Consider the following 12,592-nt stretch of genomic DNA (forward strand, 5'->3'; position numbering starts at 1 on the left):
GAACATTCATCATCCATTTTCTATGGCACGCAGAGCATAATATCAAACACAGTGTGACAATGCATCCTGCAGATTCAGATCGACTGGGGTAGCTAGCAAAGTGCTTATATAAGTATAGGTGTGGTAGATCGTGGAGGGGTACGGCCAACCGGTTAGTTACAAACGTATCATACACGGATGCACTGTTCCTTGCATCTGTAACCGCAGCAGCTGTATGGTCTGGACTCATCAAACTATTATTATCTCAAGAAACACTTTTTCTTTTTTTAAAAAAAATATCTCAAGAAACAATGGAAAAGACATAGTGTACTGATCAAGTTTGGAAAGTTAATTCATCTCAGACATGGTGCTACAGTTAATCTACTTCTATATATGTTAATTGAACTACTAGTTAATTGAAAATGTGATGATGCTAATGACTAATGAGTGACACAATGCAGTGCCTATAAAATGGCAGTGATCTGATCTCCACATGGAACAAGGTTGGCCATGGACCATCTGCCCCCTCAGTCCGCAGATTTGACCGGCTAATTAAGCTGAGTTAATCACCCAGCATTTTCCTTGCATCGTTTCTCTCCAATCATTGCCACCTTGTTGGCCTCTTCTCTTGGAGTTGGAGACTTATTTGGATGGATCCGTGTTTCACATGCAACTGGTCAAGGACTCAAGGGGCTAGTCCCTCCACGGATTTGACTAGCCATTGGCTAAGTTAAACTGCCCTGGTGTTCCCTTTCCATGGCCAAGTTGCATCCAGACATTGTCTTGTCATTTTTCTCTTGGACCACTGTGAAACATGGCATATGGAACATGGGGCATTGGGTTTAACATAAGGCTGGTCATAGTGGGAATAACTTAGCAAGTAACATAGCGCATTTCAAGACAGATTTGCTTATGTGGCATGGGGTTAATGAGAAGAGAGGTGTTTGGAGTAACATAATATGTTACTTTGCAAAATGAGTCTATGATGTAATAAATGCTATCATCTATGATACTACTTGTATGTTACTTTGCACTATGAATGTAGTAACAAAGACTAGTGTCATATGCATGACACTAGTCTAAGTTACTCCCCACTATGACTAGCCTAATATGATACTTAGCATTGTTAGGAGCGGCAGGAGAGCTAGGCACTTATTGTTTGCATTTAAGTCTTTCTAGATGGTCACAGATTAGAATGGGGCTTATATGTCCTCTCTTTTGAATTTCATTTCCTTCTGGAGAACTATGAATTCGTATTGAACTCCTCTATGACACTGATGCTCTACTGACCTATACTAAAAAAACAACAGACGTTGTTAGAACAAGAATAGGTAACACAGGAAGAGCTCATGAAATTATAGTACAAGTACAAACCAATAGATACTGATACTATTGTATAAAAGGGGATGTAGCTCAAATGGTAGAGCGCTCGCTTTGCATGCGAGAGGCACGGGGTTCGATCCCCCGCATCTCCAATCTTTTTGAACATATTTTCTTCTCTATTTCTCATGAAAAAACATCACTATTTTACAGTTTTCTTTTTTCTTTTACTTTGTTGTATAACGGGGAAAAAGAAGGTGCATTTGGTGTATATATTTTGGATAGCCCCCAGGCTCCAATCTTTTTGAACATATTTTCTTCTCTTTTTCTCATGAAAAAACATCACTATTTTACAGTTTTCTTTTTTCTTTTACTTTGTTGTATAAGGGGGGGAAAGAAGGTGCATTTGCGAACCAACCTCTAGTTGAGATGGTTAGGTGGACAGTGATATCCTCAACCCATCAGGGTTCAAATCCTGATGCTCGCATTTATCCTAGATTTATTTCAGAAATTCCGGCGATACGTTTTCAGTGGGAGGAGACGTTCCTGTCGACTACGAGACGTCTACGGTGACTTCGTAAAATCTCAGCAGTCTCTCGAAGGCGTTCATAGGGATGAGTGTATGCGCGTTTATACGAGCGTTTGCGTCTGTACTGTGTTCAAAAAAAGAGATGCATTTGGTGTATATATTTTGGATAGCCGCCAGGATGTGGATTCGTACAAATTTCCACATTCCTTCACAACTTGTTTTTTTTTTTTTTTTTCGCGGAAACACACCACTCGAGAGGAGGCAGCCAAGGGCCTATGATCTTGCAGCCATCAACATTGAGGTGCCACTCCTACTATCTTTGACATCAGCTGTTTGTCTGGTACCAACACTAATATATCTGGTTACCTTCTGTCGTGACGTGATGGCTTGAGGTTCGATATAATGCTCGAGTTTATTGTTTTGCAAGGTAACGCGGCATACATTTACTCCCTCCGTCCATAAATTTCTTTTCTAAAAAGGTTGCCAAAGGGAAGTGACCTTTATACTACTTGGTGACAGGGGCATTGGCTCCTGTTTTTTGAAATAATTCAAAATCGTATTTCCAAGTTCAAAGAAATTTTAAAAAAGAACTCCGAAAACTTATACATATTCACGATGGATATGTGAATTTTCGTTCAAAAATATGATTTGCAAGTTGCACAAAAAAAAGATCCCGGCCCAACAATAAAAAAATCATTTTCATGTAGACATTTATTTTTTTTGTCTACGCCACACATGACAGTATATTGTTATGAAAATTTTCTTCAATGTGTTATATGTGTATTTTTATATGCACAATTTTTTTTGTGTTGTGGATTTTAATTTAAGTCCACATAGTGCCCGTCCACCGTTGTGCATTTCCGTTATACTACCTCCATTCCTAGATTTAAACTACCTCCATTCCTAAATTTAAACTGCCCCAATGTCTTATATTTAGGAATGGAGGTAGTAGAAGCACGCAATAGACATGGAAGGAATAAACTTAAAATATGATTATTATTTTTATTTTGTTCTAATCTTCTATTTCATACAAATATTACAAGTTCCCAGAATAAAACACTCCTGCAGATAACTTTTGTAACAAACACTTGCATGTGTATCTTTTGCTGCACAAACACTTACAAAGCGCTTGATGCCAAAACCTATAGGAGCAAGTATCTTTTCAAGGTATCGCATATGAACCGAATAGGTAATGGCCAGTAATCTTTACATGGCGGCCCATCTTGAACAACAATAAAAGAATTAGCAGCATATTTGGCAACCTTCCCCCTTTCGGGTAAAAAGCAAATAATGCTATCTCCTTAACATTCTGAACGATGGCAGATTCTGAACGCTTGAAACGCCTCCAATTGTAAGCTCTTGCTCTAACTGGCCTAGTGTGGACTTCAGAACCTCCTGATAGTAAGATTGAACAATGATGGTAAAGGAACAAGAAACCATTAGCATGCACATAATGCATCATGTATAAAGAACGCTCACGTTGAATTCCATATAACTAGCTCTCCTTGCAAGCCACTGAGCATCGAGCATCTGAAAAGCTAGGCAGAAAAGGTTATCGAAAGCCATCTCGTCATCTTCAAGTAGTTGAGCAAAGCCAACTCTTGCTTTTGAGCTCCTCCTATTTTCTGCAAAGAAGCAAAAAAAAATGCTGCAGTTTCTTCACAGGTTGATCTGCTTAAGGAACCAGACTACACATGCAATCAAGGGAGAGTAGATTTAAATGAAGATAAAGCATTTTGACCAGTTATTGCATTCACTTCACCTGATTGTAAATCCAGCATTTGAACTAACATATAAGATATATTTACGCCAGCTACTGCAAAAGGATATTCCCATTCAGCTCTCTCACCATCTGCCTTGTGTAATAGCCGATGAAAGGAATCCTGCATGTTAAGCAGGTATTCAGCATTTAACCAGATTGAAATACCAACTAACAGTGGATTTATAAGGAGTAAGTGCCCATGATGAACAGAAACATACTGGGTAATTTCTTGCAAAATATATTAGATTTTCCAAGGACATGAATCCCCCAGACCTGCAAGCATCGGATAGCTCATGAGAACAGTCATCTCAGTTCAAGTGACGTTGAAAGAGAAAAACAGCAGATAGCTTCTTAAAATATGAATAGTTGAAAAAATGAACCTAAAATCTGTTGCTGGGTCAGAGTTCTGCCAGCCCATTTCCTTCCATAGATCTGATTTCAGAGGAGGAAGTTCTCGGTTAGGATAAGCCAATCTCCAAAGTTCTTTTAGTGCATCCTGTAATGGGAGAAGTGGCATGCCGTTCATGAATATAAGCATATTAACATATTAATGATTTAAACTAGCATTGACTTGCTCAAGAGCAGAAAAAACGCCACATAAATAAAAGATGAGAACCTGGTGCTTGACAGCGGAACAATCAAATGGCACATTTAATCTTTGTCTCAAGAATTTTAATCTCTCCTCCTATAAAGTAAATTAAAACTGTCAAAAACATAATAACATGTCAAAAGAAATTAAACAAATGTAAACACTGATATAACAATAATGTTGGTGGCATTGCTTTCCTGAAGGAGGTAGAAATTAAGCACACAAGTCAATATCCAAATGATAAAGCACACATGCAGAAAATAGCAACAAATGTTCCATCAATATGCCACCATTTTGTTCATGAACGTAAATGCGGAATTAAGTAAGAATATTTTCTGTTGTTCACACCCGAAAAGATATTTAGACGAGGGGCAAATTAAACGTTGTGGGGTTCATGAAACAACCAAGTCCTCCAAGAACTTAAGATGTTATAGGCAGGATGGGAAATTGTACCCCAGTTTTCAGCCAAAGGTATCAAATATCTCTAAGAATGTGCATCAAATTACAGGTGGCGCTTAAAACACTCCTACTTCATAAATTTGCACTTACAATAAAACCTTTCTGTGTTCCATATACAGCATTTCAAACAAAGAACACAAAATCTGCAGGTGCCACAGTACCTGTAATGGACTGAGGTGAATTAGCATTGTCTGTGCATTTTGTGAACTTTGGGGAGCACAGGAGCAACCAAAGAACCTTGCTAGAAACGAACCAAACTCCGAAATAGCATTTACTGCAAAGAAAAGCAAATCTTCAGAGCACGAAAAGCCTACAAGGAGGTAACGACAATAGCAAGCACAACATATTATTCAGACAGGTATATCGGCGTAATTTATGCATAAATGAGATGTCAAAAGAAAATTACGCACAAATGATTTCAGCTTAATTAAAATCCTCACTAGCTTATCAGAACCTACACAGCCAATGTTGCAAAAGGGAAGATCATGAAACAAGCATATGTTTTGAAGAATAGGGTACATTAGATTCAAGTGATAGTGAGATGATTGTTTATTCTCAGATAATAAGTACAACATGTAGCCTTTCTGGATCAAAGCTAGTGACAATTACCTATCTTTCTTGCAGACTGAGTAATAAAAGTAGATACAATATGCACCCAATGAAGGCACTGGCGTGATTTTCCATCCCAGAAATCTGGTATAGGCTCATAACCCTTCAAGAAACGCAGAATCAAGGACATTAGAAAAACGCAGAAAATAAAAACGCTGTCAATAACCTCAATTCAAGCGATTCAGGGGACGCTACTAACCTCCGATTTATTCCCCTGGGCACTATTTCCTAGAAGAGGGGCTGTGACAGATTCCGGCATTGTTGTTTCCATATGTCTCTCTCTTTCTTTCTCGGCAGGCCTCCTCCTTATAGCTTTCGAGGCCATTCTACTACTCAGATGATTGCGAAAGGCATGGTACCTGCTAGACAACAAGTATAGAACAGTGTGATTCATTCCACTCCATCCAGCAGGAGATAAACAAAACCTAGAACTCAATTACATCAAGCAATAATATCCAGTGACAACAGCTTTAGAGTTTAGACCTCTCATTTGGTCCAACACGCACGACCTAATGAACAAACTCTACGGAGCTAGCCAAGATCAGCTCCTGGTTGTCGCCGAGGAGACGACTAACGGGACAAACCCTACAAGGTTACGAGTTCCGCATCTACTTGGGGGGTGAGCGGTCGCAGATAAGATGGAAGAGGACGAACTGCAGCTAGAGGGAGGGAGACGCTGCATCGCAGCGCGTGGGTTGGGGGACCTGCTTACCCCGCGAGCGAAGAGTGTTGTTTGGCAGGGGCGATCGAGATCTGCCTCTGATTTTTCCTTGTGCGGAGTGGGACGGAGTGACGACGGCGCCGGGGTCGGAGGAGGGGAGTCGTCCTGGCTGCCCTGCGCGCCGGCGATCTGGACAGGATAGGACTCTGATTTTCTTCTTTGCGTTAGGGGTGTTTCTGACAAAATGTCATTTGACCTTGGAACAAAAATACTCCCCCGTCTTCAGTGCATAAAAGGCCACATGGTCACCTGTTCGCGCCACAACGCCGGTCATCTCCCCCTTCAGGCTTCAGCGACCAAAGCCGTCCACCGACTTTCTTGGGCGCAAATAGGGGCGTTTTGCGAGCGTCCTGACCACTGCCATGTAGGTGTTGTGACACATTAGACTTACCTAAAAACTTTTTTCATGCTCTTTCACACATGGTGTGGTTGTTGTGCATAAATGACCGTGACCAGGTGAAAAAGATGGTTAGCCCGCTTCAATATGACGCAACGGTTGAAGTTGGTTTCTCGAAACGACGTGTTCACATTGAAGTGGCATCGCCCATTTTGTCATGTGGTCAGCGTTGTCCTCTCGTCTGATTACATCGCACGACATCAATCTCAATCGCTGCGGCTCTGGGCTAGCCTGAATGCGACATGTGAAGCGGTGCATCCGTTTGAGATAATGCACGGGAGAGTCTTAGATGGGTTTGGAGTGTCAGATGCGTGCGTGACAACTATCTAACTCCCGCAAAGTCTCCTTGATTTGCTTTCGGTTTGCGGGGAAAATGATGTTCAGACTTATGCATGGACGGATGAGGTACCGCATTAGATGATAAAATGCATTTAAGATGCTCTATCCGAACAAATGCAGATGATATAAGGATCAGCATTGAAGATGCCCTTACACAGTTCTGTATATATCTTCCATTCACTGTCTATATGAATGTGGACACATAAATATGACACTATTACATGTAGCGATCATTCATTGTTTTCCGAAGAAGATTGGATATGTTATAGAAGTTCATCATAAAAAGCACGTCATACATAATAAAGTTTACATTGAGGTCTTTAGAGCACCAAACTACTACTATCATCGTCGGAACGAGCCGCCGACACGTTGGTGTTGTCGTTCCCCTATCAGAGACGTCGTGACCTTGTCGATGATAACCAAGAAGTCTTCATGTACGTGCTCCTAAAGACCATCGTCCCGGAGTCGTATTTGTCGCTGTCAAACCTTTGAATTGATCTTAAGCAACTAATACCAAATCTGAGAAATCCTAACCTTACTACCCCAAAGAGACAGCAAGAATCTATGCCAGAGTTCCGTCGAGTACGTCCAGCTGGACGAACTTGATAAGGATCAAAGCCCAGATGACAAAAATCAAAGAAGAAGCTCCACTATCCACCCAACTGGCGCACCTGCGAGGACTAAAAAAACTAACCAAAACTACTAGCCGGAGCGAAGGCACCGGAATCCCTGTCCCCGCCACTGGCAGTCGGAGCGACATGCAGAGGGGTGTCGAATCCATGGGGTAGTTGGCGAAGCCTGGTTGAAGAGTTTGCCCTAGCCACCAAGAAAAGAGAGAAAATTTGGAGAAAAAGTTAAAAAAAAACTGAAAAAAGCAAAAGGAAATCTTAAGTCAAAATTTCTAAAGTTTGACCAGGTTTATAAAAAGGGAGTTTTGATGTCCACAATACAAAATTCTGTGCGACTTAAATTCAGACCAGAGTCAGTTGTGACAATAGTGTGCAAATTACATACCCTTTTGTATTGCTTTTTTGCGGTGAGTCTTCGCCTTGTTCTTACAATACTAGAACGGTACATATGCATTGCAACAGGATGTAAATATTCTAATATGTTAATTTATAATTACGTGTCCATGTTACACATTTGCGTAAATAAATGTGTATCAAATCTTGCTCACCTGATGCAGTTTGTTAAATAAATTAAGGTTATTGATTAGCATACGAGGAATGTGTCGAGAAAGTGCGGAATAGGGCAAAAAAAAAATAGCTGAATGAAAAAATAATGGAGAAATGTGATGGGAGGAAAAATAACTGATTGACGAAGCGTTATGCCGACAGAAAAAGAAACACTACTTTTTAAGTAGTAGAAGATTTCTTAGTTAAGCTGATTTATGCACCTAAGGGCATCTTCAACATGCTGTAAGTCTTATTGGTAAAATGTTACCAATATGAAATGAGGAAAAAATGTGATTACTTTTTATTTTACTTTGAAGCTTGTACAATAGTTGTTGGTTAATCTACATACAATTTCGATCTCTCTACTCATTTATTACATGCTACGTCATTACTTTGTCATAGGTGGTAAGTTTACCAACATCTATGTTACAACTGCGAACCAATCTGTGATTGGATAGGTTATGAGGGCAGTGGTATCCTCATCTCATCAGAATTCAAATCCAAGACTTGACACTAGTACTCGTATTTTTCTGGATTTATTTCAGTCCTTTCGGCGATGTGCGTTCAGTGAAAGGAGAAGCCTGGGAATAGTTTGTAATCCAGATTGAATCCAGCCCAACCCATACAGGTATAAGGGCATCAACCAAACCAAACCAGACTAAATAGTGAATGCTACAATCCAAACCAATCCAAACTGTACGTATTTTCAAGCCAAACCAATCCAAATTATTCACCCGCATACAGTCTGAAACTGAAGTTTCAAACCAAGGGTGGGTCGATTACTACGGGAAGAGAAGAGAGGCGTTGGAAGCACATGTTACTCACCACAATGTACGTGCATCGTACATAGAACATCCTATAATGCTAGATATAACCACTGTAGTTGACTATAGCTGAACTCCATCCATCACGGGTTAAGGAGATCATGTTTGCACTGTCCGACCTCGTCGGCCAACTCGCCGGCGCCGTTGAGCGGGAAGAAGTAGCGGTACACCTCATATAGCGCCATGCAACTGTTGTATATCATGCGGTCTGACAATAGTTGGGCAGCTCGGCCACCGTGTGCGCCACACACAGCCCGCAGTCCGCCGCCTTGATGTCCCTGGCGCAATACCCAAGCCTGTAGATGGTCGTCATGGTTCCGCCGCCGCCGCATCTGAGATGCACCGTGTCCGTTGCCAGCTCATTGTTCGCGCCGTTGCCGGACATGAACTTCCCCTGCGCTCGGTCGAAAGTGACCAGGTCCATGCCGGTGGTGTTCTGGGTGTTGAGGAGAAGGCTTAGCTTGTGGCCCGTGCCCGCACAGCCGCGGCCACGCAGAGCGCTCAGTCCTGCCGGGGGACATTGCCGCAGCACTACACAAGGCTCCAGATTGCCGAGGAGGAGGAGCAGACGATGGCCGTGTCGTAGTAAGCCGAGGCTCGCGAGACGAGCGCCCAAAGAACTTGGTCGACGCTGGTCTGTGTCTCCGTGCTAGTGCAGTACACGCCGATCAGGTACATGCCAGAGCACGGACATGTCATCGAGAGAGCAGGAGCATGGTCGACACCGGCAGTGGAGAAGACGAGAAGGACGTTGCCAATGCATGCTTTTTTTGATCCGGAAGGGAATCTGGTCGCTGATTTAGTTCTCAATCTATGGGTTGGAACGGTTTGAGACCGTTTGGTCTATGACCAGACCAAACCAGACCAAGCCGACAATAGGAAAAACCCAAACCAAACCAGTCTACATTAGGAGGTCAGCCCATTTAATCCAAACCAAAGGAGACCAACTGGAAAACCGATCTGAAACTATAGTTTCAGTCCAAACCACTCCCAGGTTTCAGGAGACGTTCCGATCAACTACGAAGACACCTGCCAGACTCAGTCTCTCAAAGGCGCTCATAGCGATAGGTTGTGTATGTGTGTATGCGTGTATGTATGTATGTATGCATGTAGACACGATGAACCTGCGACTTGTGCAACGACCATGCGTTACTTGATGCAATGTTTGTTCAGCTTTGATGATTAGATTTTCAGAAAGCACCTAAAATGCATAAAATCAATAGAAAATGAGAAAAGCATAAAGAAAAACTACCCTTTCCCCTTCTCATAAAACAGACCCTTAAGTTTTTCACAGGTCAAAATTCCTCAAGTTTAATCAAGTTCCTACAAAAGGTTCACAATAGCATATCAACATCAATCAATCCCTCAACTATTCCATTATTGATTTCACATCAAGCAATTCACAAAGTATCCAATATATGAGTTAGATTTTCAGAAAACACCTAAAATGCATAAATCAATAGAAAATGAGAAAAGCATAAAGAAAAACTACCCTTTCCCCTTCCCATAAAACAGACCCTCAAGTTTTTCACAGGTCAAAATTCCTCAAGTTTAACCAAGTTCCTACAAAAGGATCACAATAGCATTTCAACATCAATCACGTTGGGAACGTACTATTTCAAAAAATTTGTCTACGATCACGCAAGATCTATCTAGGAGAAGCATAGCAACGAGCGGGGAGAGTGTATCTACGTACCCTCGTAGACCGAAAGCGGAAGCGTTTACTAACGCGGTTGATGTAGTCGAACGTCTTCACGATCCAACCGATCCAAGTACCGAACATACGGCACCTCCGCGATCTGCACACGTTCAGCTCGGTGACGTCCCTCGAACTCTTGCTCCAGTTGAGGCCGAGGGAGAGTTCCGTCAGCGCGACGGCGTGGCGGCGGTGATGATGAAGTTACTGTTAGGGAACGTAGTAATTTCAAAAAAATTCCTACGCACACGCAAGATCATGGTGATGCATAGCAACGAGAGGGGAGAGTGTTGTCCACGTACCCTCGTAGACCGAAAGCGGAAGCGTTAGCACAACACGGTTGATGTAGTCGTACGTCTTCATGATCCGACCGATCAAGTACCGAACGCACGGTACCACCGAGTTCAGCACACGTTCAGTCCGATGACGTCCCTCGAACTCCGATCCAGCCAAGTGTTGAGGGAGAGTTTCGTCAGCACGATGGCGTGGTGACGATGTTGATGTTCTACCAACGCAAGGCTTCGCCTAAGCACCGCTACAGTATTATCGAGGTGGACTATAGTGGAGGGGGGCACCGCACACGGCTAAAAGATCAAACAGATCAATTGTTGTGTCTTTGGGGTGCCCCTGCCCCCGTATATAAAGGAGCAAGGGGGGGTGCGGCCGGCCAAGGGAGAGGGCGCGCCAGGAGGAGTCCTACTCCTACCGGGAGTAGGACCCCCCCTTTTCCTTGTTGGACTAGGAGAGAGAGGGGAAAGAGGTGGAGGAGAAGAAGGAAGGGGGGGTGTCGTGGTTCTAAGACTGACAGTAGAATAGGGGGGTAGGAATGTAGAGGCAAGATCCTAGCTATGGAGGAGTTGTACACACGAGTTTTACGAGTTCAGGCCCTTCTCAGAGGAAGTAACAGCCCTACGTCTTGGAGCCCGGAGGCGGTCGACTGGATATATGTGTGTGAATTACAGAAAGTGCGAACCCTTGTCCCAGAGGAGGGGGGTGGCTTATATAGAGTGCGTCAGGACCCCAGCTCCCCTCCATTACACAGGGTTCAATGTTCATAAAGGAGGAGCGTTACTGGTAACGTTCGAAGTAAAGTGCTATAAATGTCCATAAAGCTATGGTTTAAACCCCGACCGTTGCGGAGTGAAGGGCTTCTCATCTTCTGGTGGTCGAGTGTCTTCAAGGTGGTCGAGTGAACACATCTTCTGGTGGTTGAGTGGATGATGGTTTCTCTTCGACTGCTTCTGATTCTTTGTAGAGATGTCCTTGGGGAGGGTATGTTGGACAGATCCATGACCCTACCCTAGGTACATAGCTTCATCATTAGCCCCTGAGTGGATTAGGGTTTGAGTGAGGAAGGAGTTGGGAACACTTCCGACTCATTCTTTGTGCTATGAGCATATCTTGTTCTGGAACAATGAACTGAGGAGACGACGTCGGCTCCTTTTTCAGTCGCCTTGGTCCATTCTTGGTTTTTGTCGAGTGAATTTTCACGGTAGAATTCCGAATGATAATGTAGAAGACGTTTTCAGTCTGGCAAGTTGCTCTGCTCTCCGCGGATTTTGCGGGATTCGAATTTTGGGAAGCGCGCCGGACGGGCAAGACCGTGGTAATCGAGACGGATTAGGCAAGTCTCCTCGATCTCCGTGCCACCTTTTTCGCCACGTACTACGCGCGTGACTGTTGCGGGATTTGTTTAGATTGTCTGGGTCCACCAGTCAGTCACTCGGGGAATGACCTTATAAAAGGCACCGGACCAGGCCTCTGCCTCGTGCGCTCCTATTCTCTTTTCTTCTTCCTCCGACCTCTCCGCCATGCTCCCCTCTGCTCTCATCACCGGACCCTCTCTCGAACTCGATCCGTCGCCATGGGGAAAGATAAGACGGTGGCGCTGGAGCGCGCGAAGAAGGCGACCGCGAAGGCGAAGGGCAAGCGGACCAGCCGGGGCGGATCCTCGTCGAGATCCGGCCTGTCGCCGGGCTGGATCCAGGGCGACTGGATCCGCTCGACGATCAGCCAGGACGACCTCGACGACCTGGTGGAGGAGGGACTGATCCCCCACAAGTCGGCACGGCTCCCGGGGAACGAGACCGAGCCACAGCCAAGGGAGGGTGAGTGCGTTCTCCTCGCCACCCACGTAGATCGCGGATTCTCATTGCCTCCCCATCCTTTCTTCCGGGGCTTTTTGAACTTCTT

At 43.8% G+C, this 12,592-nt stretch overlaps 1 protein-coding gene, 1 non-coding gene and 1 pseudogene across 2 annotated transcripts; 1 reads left to right on the forward strand and 2 right to left on the reverse strand.

Moving 5' to 3' along the window:
* Positions 1–1,381: 1,381 nt before the first annotated feature.
* TRNAA-UGC lies at positions 1,382–1,454 on the forward strand. Its single transcript has one exon. It is a non-coding gene; the product is annotated as a tRNA-Ala (tRNA).
* Positions 1,455–2,805: 1,351 nt separating this feature from the next.
* LOC125551000 (ELMO domain-containing protein A-like) lies at positions 2,806–6,178 on the reverse strand. The gene is made up of 10 exons (XM_048714141.1): positions 5,960–6,178; positions 5,447–5,606; positions 5,248–5,350; positions 4,800–4,912; positions 4,207–4,275; positions 3,971–4,086; positions 3,809–3,863; positions 3,591–3,711; positions 3,308–3,453; positions 2,806–3,223 (listed from the first exon to the last, which is right to left on the reverse strand). Exons 2-10 carry the CDS (start codon positions 5,570–5,572, stop codon positions 3,122–3,124), a joined length of 951 nt encoding a protein of 316 aa, XP_048570098.1. The 5' UTR covers positions 5,573–5,606; positions 5,960–6,178; the 3' UTR covers positions 2,806–3,121.
* A 2,608-nt stretch (positions 6,179–8,786) lies between these two features.
* On the reverse strand, positions 8,787–12,212 carry LOC125554652 (annotated as a pseudogene).
* Between the last annotated feature and the right edge of the window lie 380 nt (positions 12,213–12,592).

Source organism: Triticum urartu, chromosome 4 (genome assembly GCF_003073215.2).
Source record: "Triticum urartu cultivar G1812 chromosome 4, Tu2.1, whole genome shotgun sequence".
Lineage (NCBI taxonomy): Eukaryota > Viridiplantae > Streptophyta > Magnoliopsida > Poales > Poaceae > Triticum > Triticum urartu.

Bases quoted from the DNA above. Each gene is read 5' to 3' on its own strand.
- LOC125551000 (XM_048714141.1), bottom strand. From the start codon at position 5,572: ATGGCCTCGAAAGCTATAAGGAGGAGGCCTGCCGAGAAAGAAAGAGAG. The intron at 5,351-5,446 runs GTTAGTAGCGTC...CGTTTCTTGAAG, and splicing joins CCCAGGGGAATAAATCGGAG to GGTTATGAGCCTATACCAGA. The intron at 3,454-3,590 runs GTGAAGTGAATG...GCTTCTTTGCAG, and splicing joins AATGCTGGATTTACAATCAG to AAAATAGGAGGAGCTCAAAA.